General features: G+C 51.4%; 1 protein-coding gene across 2 annotated transcripts in view; it reads left to right on the top strand.

Moving 5' to 3' along the window:
- Positions 1–22,261, top strand: part of LOC109257883 (inositol-pentakisphosphate 2-kinase) — a 127,548-nt gene that overhangs the window by 33,119 nt on the left and 72,168 nt on the right. Inside the window, exons 3-7 of one of the 2 annotated variants that reach the window (XM_053907691.1) lie at positions 4,138–4,290; positions 4,959–5,420; positions 5,913–6,920; positions 7,045–7,196; positions 8,296–8,506. In XM_053907691.1, coding sequence (XP_053763666.1) covers positions 4,138–4,290; positions 4,959–5,420; positions 5,913–6,920; positions 7,045–7,196; positions 8,296–8,506 — 1,986 coding nt within the window. Of the gene's footprint in view, positions 1–4,137; positions 4,291–4,958; positions 5,421–5,912; positions 6,921–7,044; positions 7,197–8,295; positions 12,275–22,261 lie in introns of those variants that run through there. The other variant, XM_053907690.1, reaches the window with a different exon arrangement.

Here is a 22,261-nt window from a genome sequence, read left to right as displayed (position 1 = left end):
GGAGGACACCTGGTCCAAACCAGGGGATGGAAGACAGCCTGGAGGCGGAGGAGGGGACGTGGGCATGTGGAGGAGGCAGCAGGGGTGGAGCCTCACACGGGATGAGGGACTGGACTCCATGGGGAAGTGCACATTCCTCCTGGGCAGCAGGGCTGGACCCGACTGGCCCCTGGGGTGGCGCCCTTCCCCCCCCCCCCCCCCCCCGCCACACACACACACACACACACACACACACACACACACGGTGAACACTCCTCCCCTGGCCTCTGCAGTCTCACAGGAAAACCCTTACCTGCCCAGGCACTTTGGGGATCCCTGCACAGCCAGGAGAAGGTGCCTCCTGGGCCCAGGCAGGCGCACCTGCCGTGCCCCGTCCTGCCTCCCCAGGGCCAGCTCTTCTGGTGGCTGCAGCTGTGGGCACGGCTTACTAGGAACCCAGTTCTAGTGTATTATATACAGTTAGTTCCACTAAAGTATCTAGTCCCGTGGGTCTCTCAACTGCCACGTGTACAACAGAGCTTTGGAACCAGCCCCATCCCTGCAGAAGCCACATTGCTTGGCCCATCCCAGGACTCTGGTCAGACCAGCTTCAGTGCCTGCCTTGAGACGGTGGGTCCAGCTGGGTCATCTCTCAGCACCTCCCTAGGAACCCCTGGGAGAAGGGCAGTGGGAGGTACAGTGGAGGGCCAGGAGGAGAGAGCCTCCACCCGTGGGACTACTTTGTGTCCCTCTGTCTGGCTGTCATAAGCACCCAAGTGAGGCTGGTCCCTGGGGTCCCTCTCCTGATGCTCCTTCCTGTCTCTGTCTCCTTGCTCCTCCTCCTCCCCCATCACCCAGACCTAGAGTGTCACCCCTGGTCTAGAACCTTCCAGGCACGTCTGTCCCCCCACCCCCGCCCCACACACATCCACCTGGGGAGCCTCCCTCCCTCTTGGGGTGGACAGGGAGGGTGGGCAGAGGCCTGGCTGGAAGGACGAAGGTGCTTCTCTGTCCGCATGAGGACTGCCATCTCGCTGGAGTGAGTCCCACGTGCCTGCCCTCCATGGGCCCTTGCGCACTTTCCTCACTGAAGGGCAGTGTCTGCTCCCACACTCTCCTCAGGGCAGCTGGGGGCTGAGGTGTGAGCATGTTGGGTAGATGGGCTGGGGGCTCAGAGGCCAGCCCCGTTGTCACACCTGTTTTGCCGACGAGGATGCTGAGGTCTGGGGGGGTCCTCGTGTGCCCCACCTTGTCCACTTGGGCTGCACCCTGTTGGGGCCACGTGTCTGCACCTTGTGCCCGTCATCAGGGCTGCTGTTGACAGGCTCCTTGGGAGAAGATGCTGACTTTGGGGAAAACCACACTGTGTGGTGGCCAGTTGGAGCTTGTTTGAGCCTTGGAGTCGGGTGTGGGCCAGGCGGAGGTGCCCTGTCTGTGTGGGAACCAGAGTGAGGTGTTGGGTTCCTGCAGCATCAGCACGCGGCGCCCTCACCTGCCACCTGGCGTCTGGGCCAGCTTGTGGGCTGCGTGCGCCTTACCTGGCTGCCCACGGGGCCCGTGTGCTCTTCGTCGGCCCCGGTGCTTATGAGTGGAGGCTGTATCATAGTTCCTGGCGACAGAGCAGGGTGGGACGTGACTCCTGGGCACCCAGGTGGGGCGCACCACAGACGCGTCACTCTGGGTTGGGAAGGCCGAGTTGGCCCTGGCCGTGGGGGGCCATGCCCCTTGCTTCTGTTTCTGCAATCTGGTCGGCCTTCTAGCCTGTTGGTCTTGCCGTACAAACCTGCGGGTAGCTGGCTGGTTTCAGGCCGGGGCTTCCACCCCAGGTGGCTGTGCCAGGCCGTGCCACACATATTAGAGCAACACCTGCACCCAAACAAAGTGACTTAGGACAGAGAGCGAGGCGCTTCCGGTGGACGGATGAGCAAGCACTTCTTGTCCTTCACAGAAAGTGAGGAAGTGCTCTGGGTCTGGGTAACCGTGAACAGGGAGCAAACTAAAGCCGCTGAGGTGTGCACTTTCCAAGGGTGGTCTTACAGGATGAGAGTTAACTTTCAATCAAGGACAAAGGCCGTGTGCAGCTTCACCTCGGTAGTGCCTCCTGGTGCTCAGGTTCTGGGGCGCGGAGGGCCTGGGGGGCCCTGGCAGGCAGCACCTCCTCTTTCTGTCCCTCTCAGGGCCAACCCCCCATTTCCCCTCCTGTGTCCTCTGTGCAGAGTGGACCGGTGCTCCCTGCAGGTGCATCGGGCCAGGGTGGGCCGAGCCGCGGTTGGGAGGCACCAGCCTGCTGTGGCCGCGCGGCAGTGGTGAGCACACAGTCCCAGTTCTTACAGATCCGTCATCGTGTTGGTGGTGAGGACTGTCCAGAGCAATAGACCCAGAGACACTCTGTGTGTGAGTGAGAGAGTTAGTGTCAGGAATCGGCTCTTGTGATTGTGGGGGCGCGTGGGTCCAGAATCTGCAGGGTGGGCCAAAGGCTGGAGACCTGGGGAACAGCTGGAGTCTGAAGGGATCTGGAGGCAGAATTCCTCCTTCCTGAGAATTCTTATGCTCTGTTCTGGCTAATTGGATGAGGCCCACTGCATGACGGAGGGTGCTCTGCTAAGTCACATGTCAGTCTCACCCGTGCAGTCAGCATGGTGGCAGCTAGACTAGCCTTGGGCCCGATGCTGCACCAAGTTGGCTCTGACACTGACCGTGGCAGGAAGCGGCCCGCACTGAGGACCGAGCGCAGTGTCGTTAGGCGTTTCCAGCTGCCCGTCCGGATAAATGGGAGTAACTGTGTTTCGTTTTGTCGCCACTCCTCCTGTGTTATTTTACTTATTTTTTCCTGTTTAACAGGAGTTTTGCTTTCTGGGTGGGCCTTGATTTTACTCCAGTTTGTAACTCGGTGTCTGTTTCTTCTGGTGTCAGCTTTTGGCCACCTTCTTGGGTCACTTTGCTGGAGACTCTGGTAGTGACATCGTCAGGAGTGCTTGTGTAGAACAACTCCCTCCTCCTGTTGCTCTCATGTTTTTCTTCCTGGTCCTATTTCATTTTCCCAGTGCAGCATTATTGTACTGGTTTTCCCTGCACGGAATCTTGGAATCTTGTCTGCAAAGCATGGATGTGATCACGAGAAGGCCTAGCACCAGTGGAGAGGCCGTGTGTCAGGGGAGAGGGCAGAAGAAGGGGGTCTGGGAGGCGACGGCGTTTCCACCTGAGGACCCTGGTGGGCTGGCCTGGCCTGGGGGCACCAGATGCCACCTGGGGCGTGGAAACAGGGCGGGTGGGAGACAGTTTGTTGTAGGGTCAGCCCTACCCCGAGGGGGGTGCTGGCTGTGTCTGCAACAGTCTCAGTTGCCTCAGGGCGGGATGGAGCTGCCTCCAGCGGGCAGGGGGCTGCTGAACTTCCTGTAACACCCAGGGCGGCCGGAATGTCGGAAGGACTGAGGTCGAGGGGCCCAGCGCCTGGTGGTGGCAGGTTGGGAAATCCTGAGTCTCGGTCGCGCAGTGCGCACAGGTCTGTGTCGGCCACTTTCTCTGCGCGATACCTGCACCCTCAAGGATGTGTGACATAATCCACATCCCTGACGGCTCACCCGCTCAGTGTGCACACAGATTCATGCACCGTCCCATATCCATCCCTGAATTTTCCATCACTCCAGAGGGAAGCCCCTCCAGGTACTCCCTACCCCTCCCACCCCACTTCCTGCCTTCTCTCTCTCTGTGGATTAGCCTGCTCTGCCCATGTCCCGTGTGTGGGATCACACAGTGGGAACACCACCTCGTGGTGGTTCAGGGTTCACTGCAGCCCGTGTTATAGCTGAATGACATCCCCTTGTGTGATTGGACCACATATTGTTTATTTGCTCATCGGTTGGTGAGCTTTTGGGATGTTTCCATGTTTGGTTGCTGTGAATAATGCCGCCTGAACACTTGGGCACAAGTTTTTGTGTGGACCTGTTTTTGTTTCTCTGGGATCAGGGTGCTGAGGAGGCATCGCTGGGCCAGGTGTGCTGAGCTGTTTAAGTAGCTGCAGCCTGTGAGGGAAGGAACTGCTTTTAGCCATTTTACAGATGAGGACACCAAGGGTCAGATCAGGCTGAGACCCATTACTGTGCACCCCAGAGCACACTGCCCGTGGTCGGCTGCCCACACCCCACTTCTTCTCGGCAGATCAACCAGAACGTGGAGACCCAGCGTGGCCGCCTGCGGGATGATATCAAGGAGTACAAGTTCCGAGAGGCCCGTCTGCTGCAGGACTACTCGGAGCTGGAGGAGGAGAACATCAGCCTGCAGAAGCAGGTGTCCGTGCTCAGGCAGAACCAGGCAAGTGCCCGTGCTCCCAGGGTGCTGCCCTGCCTCCTTCCCCACAGCCGAGCCCAGGGCTGCACAGCACACTGCCGGGGATGGAGGTGCAGCCAGGGCCTGGCCTCTCCTAGACCAGAGAACTCAGCTCTGCCTGTAGGGCTGGTTGCCCCCGAGACGCAGGGCGCCTGTACCTGTGACCTGAGATACGATTAGGAGTGATGGTCATAGCACACATGTAGGTATGTGTTTTGTATTTCTTAAAATATTTAATGTTAATTAAGTAGCCGTGTAGAATTTATTTACCTTTGATTTTTTATTTTGAGAGAGAACCTTACGCAGGCTCTGGGCTTGGCACAGAGCCAGTGTGGGGCTTGATCCCCACAACCTGGGGATCATGACCTGAGCTGAAGTCAAGAGTCAGATGCCCAACCTACTGAGCTGCCCAGGCACCCCCAGTTTCATAAGATTTAAAGGCAGCGTATACCTGGTAGCATTTTAAGTAACCGGACACATTTGCAGCAGGGATGTGTGTATTCTGATTTCCGTAGTGTCTCCGGCCGAGTGAGCAGCGCACTTTGCACGTGCACAAGTGTCCTGGGTATGGCCTGATGTTCCTGTGCACCTCGTGCCCAGACCACCTCCCTCCCCAGCACCCCATCCCCTGCCGCGGAGCCCCCGTCGCTCAGGCACAGGAGAGTGCTGCTCTTTTCCAGGTGGAGTTTGAGGGCCTCAAGCACGAGATCAAGCGTCTGGAGGAGGAGACCGAGTACCTCAACAGCCAGCTGGAGGACGCCATCAGGCTCAAGGAGATCTCGGAGCGGCAGCTGGAGGAGGCGCTGGAGACGCTGAAGACAGAGCGCGAGCAGAAGCTCAGTCTGCGCAAGGAGCTGTCCCACTACATGAGCATCAACGACTCCCTCTACACCAGCCACCTGCACGTCTCCCTGGACGGCCTCAAGCTTGGCGACGACGCCGAGGCTCTGGCCAACGGCTTCGAGCACGGCAGCCTGGCCAAGCTGCCGCTCGACAACAGAACCTCCACGCCCTCCAAGGACGGTCTCGCCCCGCCCTCCCCCAGCCTGGTGTCCGACCTCCTCAGCGAGCTCAACATCTCCGAGATCCAGAAGCTGAAGCAGCAGCTGGTGCAGGTGCGGGTGCGGCCCTCAGGGTCTCACTGCTCGGGGCCCTGGGGCCACGCATGCCGTCCCCACCTCCAGTCCTGCCCACCTCCAGCCCTGCCCCCGTCCTCTCATTTGCGTTTCCTGTAAAGTCTGTGTTGTTGCCGCAAGTGGGTCCGCGGTGCTGCGGGGGAGGTGCTGGAGCAGTAGGCCCCTGGTCACCAGTTTTCCTCGCGCCCCCTCGTGGTGCCCCGCGTGGGCTCCCGCACCGTGTCCTGTGGATGAGTCACGTCAGGGTTTCCTGCTCTTCACGGAACAGAATCCCCCCGCCCCCGCACCCCACCTGTCCCCTTGTCCTCGCATCTCCATGGAGGGGCCCCCCAGCCTCTGGGCAGCCTCTGTGGACGTGACACGCCCAATGCACGTGTTAACAGACCTGCAGGGTGACAGCGGTGGCGCGGGCGGGGTCCTGCGAGCGTGTGGCCCCTGCGGGCTGGTGACGGGCCTCCTGTGCTTTTGCAGCTGGAGCGGGAGAAGATGGGCCTGCTGACGACGCTGCAGGACACACAGAAGCAGCTGGAGCAGGCGCGGGGCGCCCTGTCGGAGCAACACGAGGAGGTGAGCCGCCTCACGGAGAACCTCAGTGCCCTGCGGCGCCTGCAGGCCGGCAAGGAGCGGCGGACGGCCCTGGACAGCGAGAAGGAGCGGGACAGCCACGAGGATGGTGACTACTACGAGGTGGACATCAACGGCCCCGAGATCCTGGCTTGCAAGTACCGCGCGGCTCTGGCAGAGGCCAGTGAGCTCCGAGAGCAGCTGAAAGCCCTGCGCAGCGCACACGAGGCCGGCGAGGCCCGGCACGCGGAGGAGAAGGGCCAGCATGAGGCCGCGAGCCAGGCGCTCGCCGAGAAGGTCTCCCTGCTGGAGAAGGCCGGCCGCCAGGACCGCGAGCTGCTGGCCCGGCTGCAGGCGGAGCTGAAGAAGGTGAGTGACGTTGCGGGTGAGACGCAGGGCAGCCTGAGCGTGGCCCAGGACGAGCTGGTGACCTTCAGCGAGGAGCTGGCCAACCTCTACCACCACGTGTGCATGTGCAACAACGAGACACCCACCCGCGTCGTGCTGGACTACTACCGAGAGGGCGCGGCTGGCGCCGGCCACGGCAGCCCTGAGGCCCGCGAGCGCCGCTCGCCCGTCCTGCCCAAAGGACCGCCGGCCGCGGAGGCTGGGGCCGGGGACAGCAGCCCTTCGCCCAGCCCTTCCCTGCCCTCGCCTCTGAGTGACCCGCGCCGGGAGCCCATGAACATCTACAACCTGATCGCCATCATCCGCGACCAGATCAGGCACCTGCAGGCAGCCGTGGACCGCACCACGGAGCTGTCGCGGCAGCGCCTGGCCTCCCAGGAGCTGGGCCCTGCCTCGGATAAGGACCGGGAGGCACTCATGGAGGAGATCCTCAAGTTGAAGTCTCTGCTGAGCACCAAGCGGGAGCAGATCACCACGCTGCGCACGGTCCTCAAGGCCAACAAGCAGGTGCGGGGCCAGTGGGCAGGGCGGGCGGGGCTGCTCCCTCCTGGGGCCCCCAGCGTGACTCCCCGAGGCAGGCGGACCCCTGCCCGCGTTCCTCAACTGTGTGCCCTTTGTGTGTGATTCGCAGACGGCCGAGGTGGCCCTGGCCAACCTGAAGAGCAAGTACGAGAATGAGAAGGCCATGGTGACCGAGACCATGATGAAGCTGCGTAACGAGCTGAAGGCCCTCAAGGAGGACGCGGCCACCTTCTCCTCGCTGCGGGCCATGTTTGCCACCAGGTAACGCCCGCTGCTCCCGTGGCTGCGGGGCCGGTGTTGTCCTTGGTTTACATGCGAGACGAGGAGGCCAAGAGGCCAGGTCCCAGTGGGCAGGCTGGAGGCGCGAGGTGTGAAGGGGGCACGGGCTCACAGACAAGGAGTTAGCCCCCCGACTCCCTGAAAAGTGTGTGGATTCACAGGGACGGTTCCCTGCGAGGCGGGGGGGGCAGGGTCCCGGGGTGCCCCATCTGACCTGCCGGTCGGGGATTGGGCTGGGAAGGGCAGCCAGCTGTGGACGCCTGTGCCCAGATGCCTCCGCCTGGAAGTCGTTGCTGGGGGCTTCTTGGGGGCCCGGGTTTGGGGGTTTCTACCACCCAGGGGGCACGATGCCATCTGCTGGCTGGTGTTGGGCAGACACCCAGGGCAGGGCCTTCTTGAGGCTGGGGAGGCTGAGGCTGTGGGTTAGATGGGGTTAGAAACTGGATCAGGGCTCCTGCTCCTCCGTGTAGGAGGAGAGGGGCAAAGACCAGGAGAGAAGACTCTAGGCTTCGCTGGGGGCTCCCTCTCCTCCTGGGTAGAGCTTGGGAAAGACCTCACCACCAGTTTCTCTGCACGTGGGTGTCTGGAAACCCCACTTCTGCAGCCTGTTTTGTTTAAGAACTTGGCTGGATTCTCCAATGCAGCCGAGGTCACAAACTCACTCCCTGGAGCGGGAGGACCATGGCGGATGGGAGTGAGGGGCAGGTGTGCCCAGCGCTGCCTCCCTCAGGGACAGACCTGGAGTGGGTGTTTCTCTCTCCCAGCTCCATGAGGAGAGGGGCACATGTCCCAGTGAAGCAGAGGACGCGCGGGGGTGCGTCCATACGTGCCTCTCGCAGACTCTGGTTGCCATCAGGTGATTTACTAAGCACCTGCTGTGTGCGTGCCCTGATCTGGGAACATGCCAAGTCCTGCCCGTGAGGGCTGGATGCCCTGGCCACCTCCCTTAGAGAAAACCAGCTTGGGAGCCCTTCCCAGAGAAAGCAGAATCGCTGAGGGCACAGTCTGTTCCCGCCCGCCCGCCCCGCCAGGCCCTCCGTGCAGGTCCGCAGCCACGCTCTTGCCTCTGGCGCCCCCACAGGTGTGACGAGTACATCACGCAGCTGGATGAGATGCAGCGGCAGCTGGCAGCCGCCGAGGACGAGAAGAAGACGCTCAACTCTCTGCTGCGCATGGCCATCCAGCAGAAGCTGGCGCTGACCCAGCGGCTGGAGCTGCTCGAGCTGGACCACGAGCAGACCCGGCGGGGCCGCGCCAAGGCCGCCTCCAAGGCCAAGCCGGGCACCCCGAGCGTAAGTCACACCTGCGCCTGCGCCAGCGACAGGGCCGAGGGTGCCGGGCTCGCCACTCAGGTGCTCTGCGGCGAGAAGTATAACATTTACTGCGATTAGGGCCACGGGGCCGCAGCTGCCGCTACCCTGCCGCACGCCACCCGTCCGCTTCTCCTCCACTAACCCAGCAGCAGCGGGACTGCGGTGCTAGGCTGGTCTTAACCGTGACTAATGCGCAGAGGGAAGGATTTGGCCGAGGCGGCGTGCTCTTCCACCCGGACCCTGTGAGCTTGGTGTCTGTTCTCGCCCCTCGGGACCGCCCTTCACAGCAGCTACTCTCTCGGTGGGGGGAGGGGGGTGTCCTTGCAAAAACGTGGCTTCCCAGGGCCTGTGCGCCGTCGGCTCCTGCAGGGGGAGGGGGACAGAGCCGGAGTTGAAACTTGCATGTTCCCCGCACGTGTCTAATGCGCGGCGACGCCGGGACCGGCAGCGGTGCGAGGTTCCGGCCCGAGTGCGAGGCACGGCCTCAGCCGATGCGCGTGGCTTGGCACAGTTTACAGAGACAACTCCTTCGTAGTTTGTGCGGCATCTCACTGCACGTCGTATTTGGGTCACGAGAACAGAATTCCCTCCCGCAGCCCCGCGTCCTGCAGCCCCTCGTCCTCCAGCCCAGGCGCCTGTGGGCGGGGGCCCCGCTCGTGCTCACGTGGCTCAGACACGCCCGCCACACCTGACACCAGGGCTCAGCAGGCTCAGCCTCTCTGAGATCTGCACGCCTGTCTGGTGGCCTGTGAGGTGACACATCGGCAGGTCCCAGGCCTGGGGTTTGTCTTTTTTTTCCAAGAGAAAAACTTCTTAAGTGCCTGGCCAGACTCTGTCCTCACAGGGAGCCCGTCCTTTTATACTTAGGGGTTCCCCAGCCTCCGGGGTGGGTTTTCCACTCTCTGCGATCCACGCGATCAGATCCCCATCACAGGGCTCTAAAATGAGGGGCTCCCACGTCTGTACCCAGAGCCCAGCCCCGTGTGGGAAGGGCACCCCGCCTGGGCCCAGGCCCGTTTGGGACCCCGCAGCGGGTGCGTGGCCTGCCCCAGCCGTGCGGCCGCGGAGGTAGTGACAGGTGAGCAGCTGCAGGGCTCTCTGCTCCCGGCGTTTGGCATCATGCCACACGAGTTCCCACATTTGGGAGCAGGACTTCTCAGTATTTACCCCTGTCGCCCGGTGGGGGCTGCGTGACGCGAGGCTGCAGCAGTCTTCTCCCCGAAGGGCTTCTTGCCTCGTCTCTCCATGGCCCCGGGGAGCATCTGCGCTGCCCTCACACAGCTCCCGCCCCTCCCCCCATCCCCAGCAGACTCCAGGTGCTGCGTGGACCACCTTGGGTTTGGCCAACGGCCGGAGCAGGAAGACAGGGGTCGGGCTGCTCTGCTGACGGGATGTTGGGTCTCGAGGCCCCCTCCCGCCCGAGGAGGGGTCTTCCAGGGGCCTGGCTGCCCGCTGGCCCCGCACGTCGCTTCTTCCCTCCGCCGAGCCTGGCACGCGGCTTCTTGTCCATACAAGGCACGGCCCCCCTAACCCACGCAGGTTTTCTCCGCGTCTGCTGCCGACTAACGCACCACGTCCTCGCCCGGCCAGAGCTTCGGTGGTCGGGCCGGTGCCGGTTCTAACGCTGTCTTGTTTTCTCCCGTTTTCAGCTGTAGAGTAGCTGCCGGGAGGACTCGGCCGCGGCCCTGTCACACTGCAGCCCCTCCCCCTCCCGCGGGCCCACGCAGAGGAAGGAAGGGCAGCCTAAAAGTCCACTTAGAAACCTGTTTGGATATGCCACTGCAGTTCTTTCCAAGTTAGCATTCCCTGAGTGTTTAATGGCAGAGGACATAAAGCTTTAATGTTGAGAATGCCGCCAGCTGCTTGCCTGTACGGTGCTGAAGAACCTGCTCGGACAGCGGCCATCAGGCTCGCTTAGAACCCGCTAGAAACGCTCAACACCGGGGTCTCCCTGTTACAGATGCCCTTTTATATCCCATCAACCTGTGCACTTTTGATATTTTGATATTATTATATTTGCTTCCTTGATCCCTCCCATAGAGACGGTCTCAGATGCCGTGGTCTGTCTCGTGGTCCTGTAGCGCTCCGTCTTAGCTCCCGCCGTGTTGATCTGGTGTCAGCACGTGGCACGGACGTGTTTCCCCAGCGTGTAGCTCTAGACTGTTTAGGTGAAGGCCTCGACCCGGCAAGGAGCTCGGCCAGTCGTAGCCACGCTGTGGTTCAGCAGCCTTTTAGGTTATGCGGCATTATGGTTCATGTTTGAAATTACAGATTTTAAATGCCATGTTCATTAAGAAATCCAGGGTATTCCAATTCTGGGGTTTTTCATATTGTATTATTATTATTCTTAGGAATAGTTCAATGTAACAAGAAGAAAACTTGACCTTTGCTCTGGTTAAACAGTAATAGGCACTTGAAAACAAAAAGATAAATTATTGAATGAGTAGTATTACCTACAAATTCCAGAATCTTCTGGGTTTTAGGACATTGTGAAGCATGACTGATTAACAGAATTTTATACAACTGTACCAGTGAAATTCCAAATTGGAATTGTTTTGTTACTCTGGTTGTTGTGCCAGATTGTGGCACACTTAGAAAATCCTACAGCCGTCGGTTTCTAGGGTGTTCTGTCTCAACGCCTTTTTGTTAGTAATCATTGCCAGTAGTGCCTTCATCAGTTAAGGGAGGTGTCCCAGCGCAGTTCGTGCTCTAAAATGGACAGTGAGGAGCTAGTTGGGAATGTTGAAGGCCAGTGTGGACCAGTAGGTGTGAACGGGTGCACACCTTCATACCTGAACCTGGGCATCTTCATCGAGGGAAAGAAAACAGCGATTGTGCAAAATTCTGTTAGTCAGTGATTCTTTACTGTGCAGATCCTCGCAAATTCAGGGGCTGAGAAAAGGAAAGTGAACACACACCTCGAGTGTGCTTTGGGAACCAAATGGACTTGAGGGACAAGCTAAGCCAGCGGTGTGGACGACACGCCATGTTTGTGAAGAGCGGGCGGCAGGGGCGCCGGCTGTCGGCCTCGTGCAGGGGTGAGGGCTAGCCGTAGTATTCTTTGCAAATGTGAGGAAGAGACGTTCTGTATTCTCTTGCTTGGTGTAACTAATCGCTGTTAATTTCAGGAAACAGAACTCGGTGAAGCCCCTCAGCGGTCCAGGGCTGTGTCCCGTCGGGTTTGCTGAGTGAGGCTGTGCATACGGTAAAATTGGTACTCACAGAAGAAGAAAGTGTCCTCTCTTCTCCAAAATAAAGGACAAATTATAATAATATATAAGTAGCAAGGGTCAAAGAATTCTGTTTCCTGGAATAAGCATTTCTTCTTCCTAGTTGTAGGGACCCCTATTTTTACCTTCTATTACAGTGTCGGTCCATAAGAAATAATGTTACATTTACAATAACTTCACCTGTATGGGGTATTTATTTGCAATGATGTCTGAGTACTGTATTTTTTCTGTGCATTACCTTAGTGTCAGAATGTTGTCTTTATTTTAAGATCATATGCATGTTCTCCTGCCAAGGAACCTTTACACAGACCCAAACAAACAAACAAACAAACAAAAATGCATTCTAATTCTGAGAAAGTGAGGCAGAGCCTGGAAAAGGAGTAGGAAGGAACGGTCAATCTCGACTTGGGACACGGGCGTCTGGTGCAAATGTCTGCAAAGCCAGTGCACATAGGAACATGGGCCTGGTAAGGGTCACGTGGTAGGACCAATAAATAAAGAATAATAAAAAGCACAAGACTTGTTCCGTGTGGCTGCTCTGCCCCCTCCTTCAGATGAATGCGGGTCCAGCAATGCATCGTAATTCCAGGGCCTGAAATGAGACCAGCCGGTCAGTAACCCTAGCGGTAGGAACTGGAGGCAGCCTGGGACCTGTTTCAGGAGGCGTGGGGAGGTGGGGAGGCACGGGGTGCCTCTGGCAATGAGTACCCAGCGGCATGGCAGGGAGAGCACATGGCCGTCGTGCCGTCCTCCCCAAGAGGCAGAGGTTTGGATCGTGTGGGGTCCTTCTGCCCTGACTCTTGCTCCGTGAACTTAGGGATGAGTAGACGCAACGAGAGTGACCTGTTTGTCAGCGCAAAGCCACGTGCACCTGCAGGAATGTCTGAGGCGTCCTGGGCCCGTCCTGGTGTGAGCAGAGGGGCAAATCCTGGCTGAGGGAGCGGGAAGCCCTGGGCACACTCTGGCGCTGTCCTTCTGACAGCCTCAGTCGGACCCAAGGAGCTGCCCAGACCTCAGGGCAGCTGTCTGAGGCCAGGGTCTCCCTCCCCCTGGGGTCTCCCCTGGCCCTGTGGCTGCTGCAAGGCCGCTTCCTCTCATGATCCGTGGCTGGCATGAGTAGCGGCTGCCTGAACCCGTGTCCAATTTGAAACCTCTTTCAAAAGAGCCCTGTTTTTCTGAGTCGGTAGCTAGAAGAAATCCACCTCCCCTGCTGGCTCATGCTGCCCCACCAGGCTCCGGGAGCAGGGGGGAAAGACAGCCCCCGACAGACCTGGAGGAGGGCGTGTGCTGGCGGTGGGCTGGGCAGGGCAGGCGTCACCCAGCCCTTGGCTGCTACCATGTGCGAGGCGTCCTGTGGCCCTGGCCCAGTCCTGTCCACTGGGGTATTTGACTCCCAGGCACAGATGCTGAGGCTTTCTCCCCCCACCCCCCACCGCTCCCCCTTTGTGCTCTGGATTCTTTCAGGGGTGGAGTGGCAGCCTCCTGAGGGCGAGTGGGGGGTCAGTTGGCCCTGAAAGGCCTCCCGCTCAGCCTTCCCTTCCAAGGGGGAATGTCCCTTATTCCCACCACCTTGTCTGTTTCCCTGCAGTGGTTTTTACCCCAACATCTGGCAGGTTACCAGAGCTGGAAACGACAGTGCCAGCTTAAAGACAGACCTTTGGCTGAATTGCCCCCCCCCTCAGTGGCTCACTTACCCTGACTGACTTCTCTCTGAGCCTCAGTTTCCCCACTGTAGGATAAGGATGATAGTTCTTGGCTCAGAGGTTGTTGTGAAATTTCATCAAGCCCTAGGTAACTGGCATACAGAAGGTGCCCAGCAGATGACGTGGTAAACAGTTCTTGCTGACATTGTCATTATCACCAAGGTCTGGGATGCCAGGCCATGGGGCTCGTCCTTTGTCCGGTAGGAGTGTGAGTTTAAGTCAGCTTCTAACTAAAGTGTAATTTGCATTTAGGAAAGCGTATTCATCCTAACTTTCACTCCGGATGTGCACACAGTGAACACAGATGTGTAACCGGCAACTACAAAGTTCCCTGGCTGCCCTCCCCGCCAGGGCTGCCTTTTGAAGCAGATCATAATGGGGGGACTGCTGTCTGCCAGCATGGGAGCCTGCTGGGACAACAGAGGTACCTGCACTCTGATGTCACCTGGCATGGGATCTCGGCAGGGATGGGCTGCCGTCAGATTTTCCTGAGAACGTGCTCACCTTTCAGCCGTGTCCAAACAGCGGAGCCGGAAGGGCTCTGTGTTACCATTTTGGCAAACTTCTTGTGGCCAAGCACGCTGGCTCTTGTGAGTTCACCTCATTCATCCCTGAGCCTGCTCTTGTAAACCCAGGTCCCTAAGGTGGGGACCATGCACGTGGAGCTTCTCCTAAGCAGGACAAGGCAGTGCTGCAGTACCTCACCCACAGAAAAGGTCTGCGTGGATACCATGACCACACCTTGTCCTGGGCCTCCTGGGAGGAGAGAGCAATAATAGAATCTCTGTCTCTCTGTCTCTGTCTCTGTCTCTCTCTCTCTCTGTCTCTCTCTGTGTCTCACGTGCACACGTGCACGCGTGCGCACACACACACACACACACACACACACTCCTTTTGTTCATCTCCCTCTCAAGTAGGGAATTAAGATTTGTTTTATTTACCCAAAAGTGTTAAGGATAGCACACCATATAGGAGACCGCACACAAGTGTCCGCTGACTGGAGTTCTGCACACTGCACGCCTACACCCACCACCCTCACGAGAAGTGGATGAGGGCAGTCCTGCAGGGCGTTCGTGCACTCTGCTCCCGCTCTTCCTCCCAGGGTAACCCCGACTCTGTACAGGCTGCTTGTATTTCTGTACTTTACAAAATGGAAGCATACACTAGACAGCCAGAGCTGGGATAAATTTACTTAGCAAACCGCGTTGATTTCCCACACCGTGATTGAGCTGTGCATTCATAAGTGACTTGCTTTAGATTCAAAGGCATATATATCAGTTGAATGTAAAAGAATGGAAAAAAATATTCCATAAAAACAGCCACAAGAGAACAGGAATGGCTGTTCTAGTATCAGACAGAATAGACTTTAAGACAAAAATTGTTATGAGGGACAGTGAAGGAAGGACATATAACGATAAAAGAGTTAATTCACCAAGAAGACAGAACAATTAAGTGTGCACCGAACGAAAGAGCCCCAAAATAGACCGAGTAAAAGCTGCCAGAATTGAAGGGAGAAAGAGTTCAATAAGAACTGGAGACTTTAACACCTCACTTTCAAGAGTAGAACAAGACAGTATCCAAAAGGAAGTAGAATAATACCAGGTCCATAAGCCAGCTAGACCTAACACATCCAAGGCAGACGCCAAACAGCAACAGGATACACGTTCGTAGGAAGCATACATGACACGGAACATTCTCCAGGCAGGATAAGCCGTCTGTTAAGCCACAAAACAATAAATTAGAGATTGAAATCGTGCAAACCATATTGTCCCATGATAATAGAATAAAATTAGGAATAATAATGAAATGTGGGAAATTCACAAATATGTGTAAGTGAAACTACTCTTCATCACTGTGTCAAGGAGGATATCAAGAAATAAGGAAGATCTCGAATCAATAACCTCTCACCTTAAGAAAGCAGAAGAAAAGAACAAACAGCCCAAAGCAACCAGAGGGAAGGAGATGGCAAATACTAGAGTGGAGATAATAAACCAGGCAATAGGAGGAAATGGAGAAAATCACCAAAAATCAAAAGTTGTTTCTTTGAAAAGATCAGCAAAATGACAGGCCTCTAGACCATGAATAAAGACTCTACTAAAAATTAGAAATGAAAATGGAGAAATTACTTCTGATTTTACAGAAATATAAAAGATTACAAGAAAGTACTATGAACAGTTGTGCACCAAGGAATGAGATCACCTAAACCCCCAAATGTAGCAGAGAAAAGGAAATAGTAAATAGAGCAGGGACGAATGAACTAGAAGAATCAGTACAAAAAAATCAACAAAACCAAAAGTTATTTCCTAGAAAAGGTTGACAAATTGTCAAACCTTTGGCCAGACTGAAAAACAGAGATGACTCAAGTTAGATCAGTGATGAGAGTCGGGATATTTATAGCAACTTGACATGAATAAAAAGGATTGTAAGATGATACAACAATGCTAACAAATTAGATAACCTTGATAAATTGGCAGGTCACTAGAATCACACCAACTATGAAAACTGGCTCCAGAAGAGATAATCTTAAAGACATCGAATGAGAAATTGAATCACTACTCAAACCTCTTCCAGCAGAACCTCCAGTTTCTGGTCCAACATGTAAAGATCTTACAAGTCATCACTTTGCCCTAACAAGTGAAAAACTGAACAAACTGAAAAAACAACAGCCCTTCGTGCATCTGTCAGAGAAGTGAGGTCACTGGGCACAGCCCTGTCCCCCAAATTATAGAAACAGCTAGGTACAGAGAATTACAACTTACCAAAGCAGTTATCACCTGGACAGGAAAGCAAACTGTAATTGGCAGGTTGCTTGAAGCTTATGAGGGAAGCCCAGTCCTAAGGGACCCTTACACTTCTGTGAGTTTTACCTCCAGCAGCTCTGCTGTGTTCTCACTGAGATCAGAGAAAAGTCCTCTTGGGTTTCCCTCCAGCAGCAGAAGGAGGCAGGGAGCCATTTTGAAATATCCTAGGGCATTCTGCTCTTAACCATGCCTCCTCTCAGGACAAACTATTTTACCGTAGCCTGAGCAACCTAGGGGAAGGGAAGTACCCAACTCCACTCCCTTCGGGCCATACTTTACTACCTGAAGGTGTGAAAGGAAGAAAAAATCTGTGAAGCACCTGTGGAGTTGAGAGCCCGCGGCACAGGTGCTGGAATCACAGGCCTTGCCGTAGGCTTCTGGAATGCTTCCTCTTCCCTGCACCTTACCAGTCTTTTACTAATGCCTATTTACCATGGTTCTCTTTCCCCAGTACATCACGATCTGGCTTTCAACAAAAACTTAAGCATAATGAAGTGAAAGAGGAAAAAAAAAAGGCAAAACAAAACACCAAACAGAGCAAGTATCAGAACCAGACTCAGATATAGCAGAAATGTTGGAAGTATCAGACCAGAAATTTAAAATAACTCTAATATTGAGGACAGTAATGGAAGAAGTGGACACCATGTAGGAACAGATGGGTAATATAAGCAGAGAGATGGAATGATCTAAGAATTTTAAAAACACTGGAAGTAAGAAAACACTGTGATAGTAATAAAGCCTTTGATGAACTCATTGGTAGAATGGACACAGCTGAGGGACCTCTGAGCTTGAGGCTATATCAGTAGAAACTTCCAAAACGGAAAAGCAAAGAGAAAAAAGATTGAAAAAAAAAAAAAAAAGGAAAAGCATATCGCTGTGGGACAGCTACAAAAGCTGTATCACATGCACAAGGAGAATGCTGGCAGGGAGAGAGAGAAAGGAAGAGAGCCGTGCTTGAACCGACAATTTCTCCCAAGTTGTCCAACACCAAAACACAGATCCAAGCTCAGAGAGCATTAAGGAGGACAAATAGCAAAATAAAATTACACCCAGGCATATGATATTTAAACTGCAGAAAGTCAAATGTAAAGAACCTTAAAAGAAGCCAGAGAGGTTGAGGCGTGGGAGAGTTTTATCTGTAGTGAGGGAAAGATAAGAATTACATCTGGCTTCTCAGAAACCGTGCAAGCAAGAAGAGAGTGGAGTGAAATATTTAAACTGGTGAAGAGAGGGAAAAAAAGAAAAAGACCAACCTATAATGCCGTATCCTGTGAAATTATTTTTGAAAAGTAAAGAAGAAATAAAGACTTGCTCAAACATTGAGGAACTTTGTTGCCCGTACACTTTCCTAGAAATGAATGTTAAAGTTTTTCAGAGAGAAGGAACATTCTGTAGGTCAGAAACTCAGATCTATATAAAGGAAAATTGTTAAAGGGATAAATAAAGGTAAAGTAAAAGCCTCCTTAGACTTCTTATTGTTAATCGATCTAATAGATAACGGTTTGTTCAAAACAATAATAGCAACAATGTTTTTGATGATTACAGCTTATGTGTAGATGAGATGAAAGGCATCAATGATACAGGAACAGGAGGTAAGAATTAGGAATATTTTGTTATTATAAAGTACTTGCACCAACTGAGAAGTGGTATGGTGCTATTTGAACATGAACTTGCATTAATTGTAAGTGTATTTTGCAAACTCTTGGGCAACCACTTAAAAAGGTTAAAAAAGGATAATTGATATGCTAAGAAAGGTAGAAGACAAAAATTGGAATAAAGAACAAGGGCAATGATCATTTTAAGAGTCAGTGGTCTAAATACACCATTTAAAAGACAGACTGTCAGAGTGGGTCAATAAACAAGACCCTACTCTATGTTGTCTGCAAGAACCCCATTTTAAATACGAAGACACATATAAATTAAAAGTAAAGGGATGGAGGAAGATACACCATCCTAACACTAATCCAAAGAAAGCGGGTGTTGCTGTATTAATTTCAGATGGCAAATTTCAGAGCATGGAAAGTTATCAGGGTAAAGATGGGTCTTTTATAATGATAAAGGCATCAATTCACCAAGAATATAACAATCCTTAACATGTAGTCCCCTAACAACAGGGGGCCTGCCTGTGTAGGCAGAAGCTGGTAGAACTGCAGGGAGAACTTGAGGAATCCACTATTACAGTTGGAGATTGGAACACCCCTTTCTCAGACATGGGCAGACACAGCAGGCAGAAAATCAGTAAGGACATCGTTGAACTCAACAGCACCTTCAGTCTACTGCATATACTTGGCAACTGTAGACGACTTCATCCACCAACATAGAATATACATCTCTCTGAAGCTCACACAGAACATTTACCAAGATAGACCATATTCTGGTCCCCAGAACACATTAACACATTTAAAAGAATAGAAATCATACAATGTATGCTCTCAGAACGCAATGAAATTTAACTAGATTCAATAATAAAAGATGGAAAATTCCCAAATACATGGGGATTTGCAATACACTGAATGCTTTTGTGCTCCGAAATTCGTATGTTGGAACTTAATCCTGAACACGACAGTATTGGGAGTCGGGGCCTTTGAGAAGTGAGAAGTCATGAGGGTAGGATCCTGATGAATTGGATTAGTGCTTTATAAAAGAAGGCCTAGAGTGCTCCCTTTTTGCTGACAACACAGCAAAAAGTGGGCTCTCACCAGAGACACTGGATCTCCTGGCACTTCCCAGACTTGAATTTCCCAGCCTCCAGAACTATGAGAAATAAATTTCTCCATAAATTTATGCCATAAATTTCTATTGTTATAAGGCACACAATTCTATGCCATTTTTTTTAAATAAGGAAATCTCTCCAAGAGTACTATACTCTCAAAAAAATAACCAACCAAATGAAATTCCTTCATACTTGCATATTTATGCATACTTGCATTCCTTAAAACTTGCATATTTTTATTATAGCAGCATAAATTGAATAAGACAAGATTTATAAGCAAACTTCTAGATAATACAGAAGCCAAAGAAAAATCTCAAATTTTAAAAATATTTTGAATGAAATGAAAATGAAAATAAAACATTGAAATTTATGAGGTGCAGTGAAATCAGTGCTTAGATGGACATTAATAGCATTGAATGCATAGATTAGAAAAAAGATCTAAATAATCTAAATAATCTAAAACCTAAGTGTAATATCTCAAGTTGTAAAATTTGTAGGAGAAACCACAGGGAGAAACTCCTTGACATTGATCTTGGAAACAAATTTTTTGATACGACATTTTACAAACAATAAAAAACACAAGCAGTACTACATAAACTAAGAAGCTCCACTACATAAGAAACAATTAACAAAATGAAAAGGTAACTTTTTGAAATGGGAGAAAATATTTACAAACTATATATCTAATAAGAGATTAGTATCCAAAATACATAAGGAATTCCTACAACTCAATAGAAAAAACACAAATAATCCAATTTAGAAAATGGTCAAAGAACCTGACAACATTTTTTCCAAAGAATATTTTAAAATAGGTACATGAAAAGGTTCTCATCGTCACTAATCATCAGAGAAATGCAAATTAAAACCATGATGAAATTTCAGCTCACATGTGTTAAAGTGGCTGTTATCAAAAAGACAAAAGATAACAAGTGTTGGTGAGGATGTAGAGAAAAAGGAACCTTTGTCACTTTGTAGGAATGTGGACTGGTGCAGCCACTGTGGAAAACAATATGAAAGTTCCTTTAAAAAATAAAAACAGAGGGGTGTCTGGGTGGCTCAGCCGGGTTGAGCATCTGACTTCAGCTCAGATCCTGATCTCAAAGTGCGTGAGACTGAGCCCAAGTGGGGCTCTGCTTGAGATTCTCTCTCCCTCTCTACCTGCCCTTCTCCCACTCACACACTCTCTCTCTCTCAAAGTAAATTAAAAAAAAAAAATTATGTCCTGGCAAATTGGATAAACCTAAAAGAAATGAATAAATTCTTAGAAGCGTATAATCTTCCAAAAAGCTGAATCAGGAAGAAATACAAAATATGAACAGATCAGTTGCTAGTAATGAAGTAGAATCGGTAATCAAAAAACTCCCAATGAACGAAAGTCCAAGACCAGCTGGATTCACAGGTGAATTCTACCAAACATTTAAAAGAAGAGTTACTTCTCCTCAAACTATTTCAAAAACCACAAGAGGAAGGAATGCCTCCAAATACATTCTACAAGGCCAACATTACCCGGATACCAACACCAGTCAAACACACTACAGACCAATGTCCCTGATAAACACAGACACAAAAATTTCCAACAAAATATTCACAAATTGCACTCAGCACTACATTAAAAGAATCATACACCATGATCAAGTGGGATTTATTTTGAGGATGCAAGGATGGCTCAATATTCACAAATCAATATGATATGTCAAGTTAACAAAACAATAAAAGTCCTGATCATCCCGGGGTGCCTGGGTGGCTCATTCGGTTAAGCAGTCCGAAGTTAAGCAGTCTGACTTCGGCTCAGGTCGTGATCTCACTGTTTGTGGGTTCAAGCCCTGTGTTGGTCTCTGTGCTGACAGCACGGAGCCTGGAGCCTGCTTCAGATTCTGTGTTTATGTCTCTATCCACCCACCCCGCTCATGGTCTGTGTGTCTCTCAAAAATAAATAAACATAAAAAAATTTTCTTAATAAAAAACATCATGATCATCTCAATCGTTACAGAAAAAGCATTTGACAAAATCCAACCTCCATTCATGATAAAAAAATCTCAACAAATGGGTTTAGAATATACCTCAAGATAACAAAGGCCATATATGAGAAACCTACAACAAAATCATGGTGAACAGATAAAAGCTTCTCTAAGATCAGGAACAAAACAAGGATGTCCACCCTCCCCACTTTTATTTCACCTAATATTGGAAGTCCTAGCCACAGCAATCAGACAAAAAAAAAAAAAAGACAAGGCATCCAAATTGGTAAGAAAGAAGTAAAAATTTTGCTATTTGCAGATGACATGATAGTATATATAGATATACTGTCATATCATATATAGATCTATATACTATATATAATATACTATATATACATGATAGTATATATCATATCATACTATATATAGAGTATATATATGATATATATCATACTATATATATAATATAGTATATACTATATATAGCATATAATATATAATATTGTATACACACACACACACACACACACACACACACGTATATATCCTGACTAGCTCAGTCAGTAAAGCATGTGACTCTTGATCCCAGGGTCATGAGTTCACGCCCAACGTTGGGCATGGAGCCTAGTTAAAGGAAAATCAGACAAAAACCCCTACAGACTCCACTAAAAAACTATTAGAAGTAACGAATTATAGGAATGATCCCTGAAAAACTATTAAAAGTAATAAAGGAATTCATAAGGTTGCAAGATACAAAATTAATATAGAGAAATTGGTTGTATTTTTATACACTAATAACAGTAGCAGAAAGAGAAATTAAGACAACAATTCATTTGCAGGTGTGCTAAAAAGAATCAAATACCCAGGAGTAAACTTAACCAAGGAGGTGAAAGACCTGTACTCTGAATATTATAAAACACTTATGAAAAAAAGAAGATGACACAAATATATGGAGAGATATTCCCTGCTGATGGATTGAAAGAATGAATATTATCAAAATGTCCATGCTACCCAAAACAATCTACAGACTCAGTGCAGTCTGTACCAAACACCAACAGCATTTTTCAGAGAACTAGATCAAATAATCCTAAAATTTATATGAATCCACAGAAGACACTAAATACCCAAAGCAATCTTGTGAAAGACGAACAAAGCTGGAGGTATCACAATCCCAGACTTTGAGACATAATACAAATCCATAGTAATCAAAGCAGGATTGTACTGGCACAAAAATGGCTGATAGATCAATGGAACAGGATAGAGACCCCAAAAATAAACCCATGATTATATGGTCAATTAATCTGCAACAGAGGATACAAGAATATACAA

Source organism: Panthera pardus, unplaced genomic scaffold (assembly GCF_024362965.1).
Source record: "Panthera pardus isolate Hobbes unplaced genomic scaffold, ASM2436296v1 HiC_scaffold_20, whole genome shotgun sequence".
Taxonomy (NCBI): domain Eukaryota; kingdom Metazoa; phylum Chordata; class Mammalia; order Carnivora; family Felidae; genus Panthera; species Panthera pardus.
The sequence above is the reverse complement of the archived record's forward strand: the minus strand, read 5'-3'. Positions and strand labels throughout refer to the sequence as shown.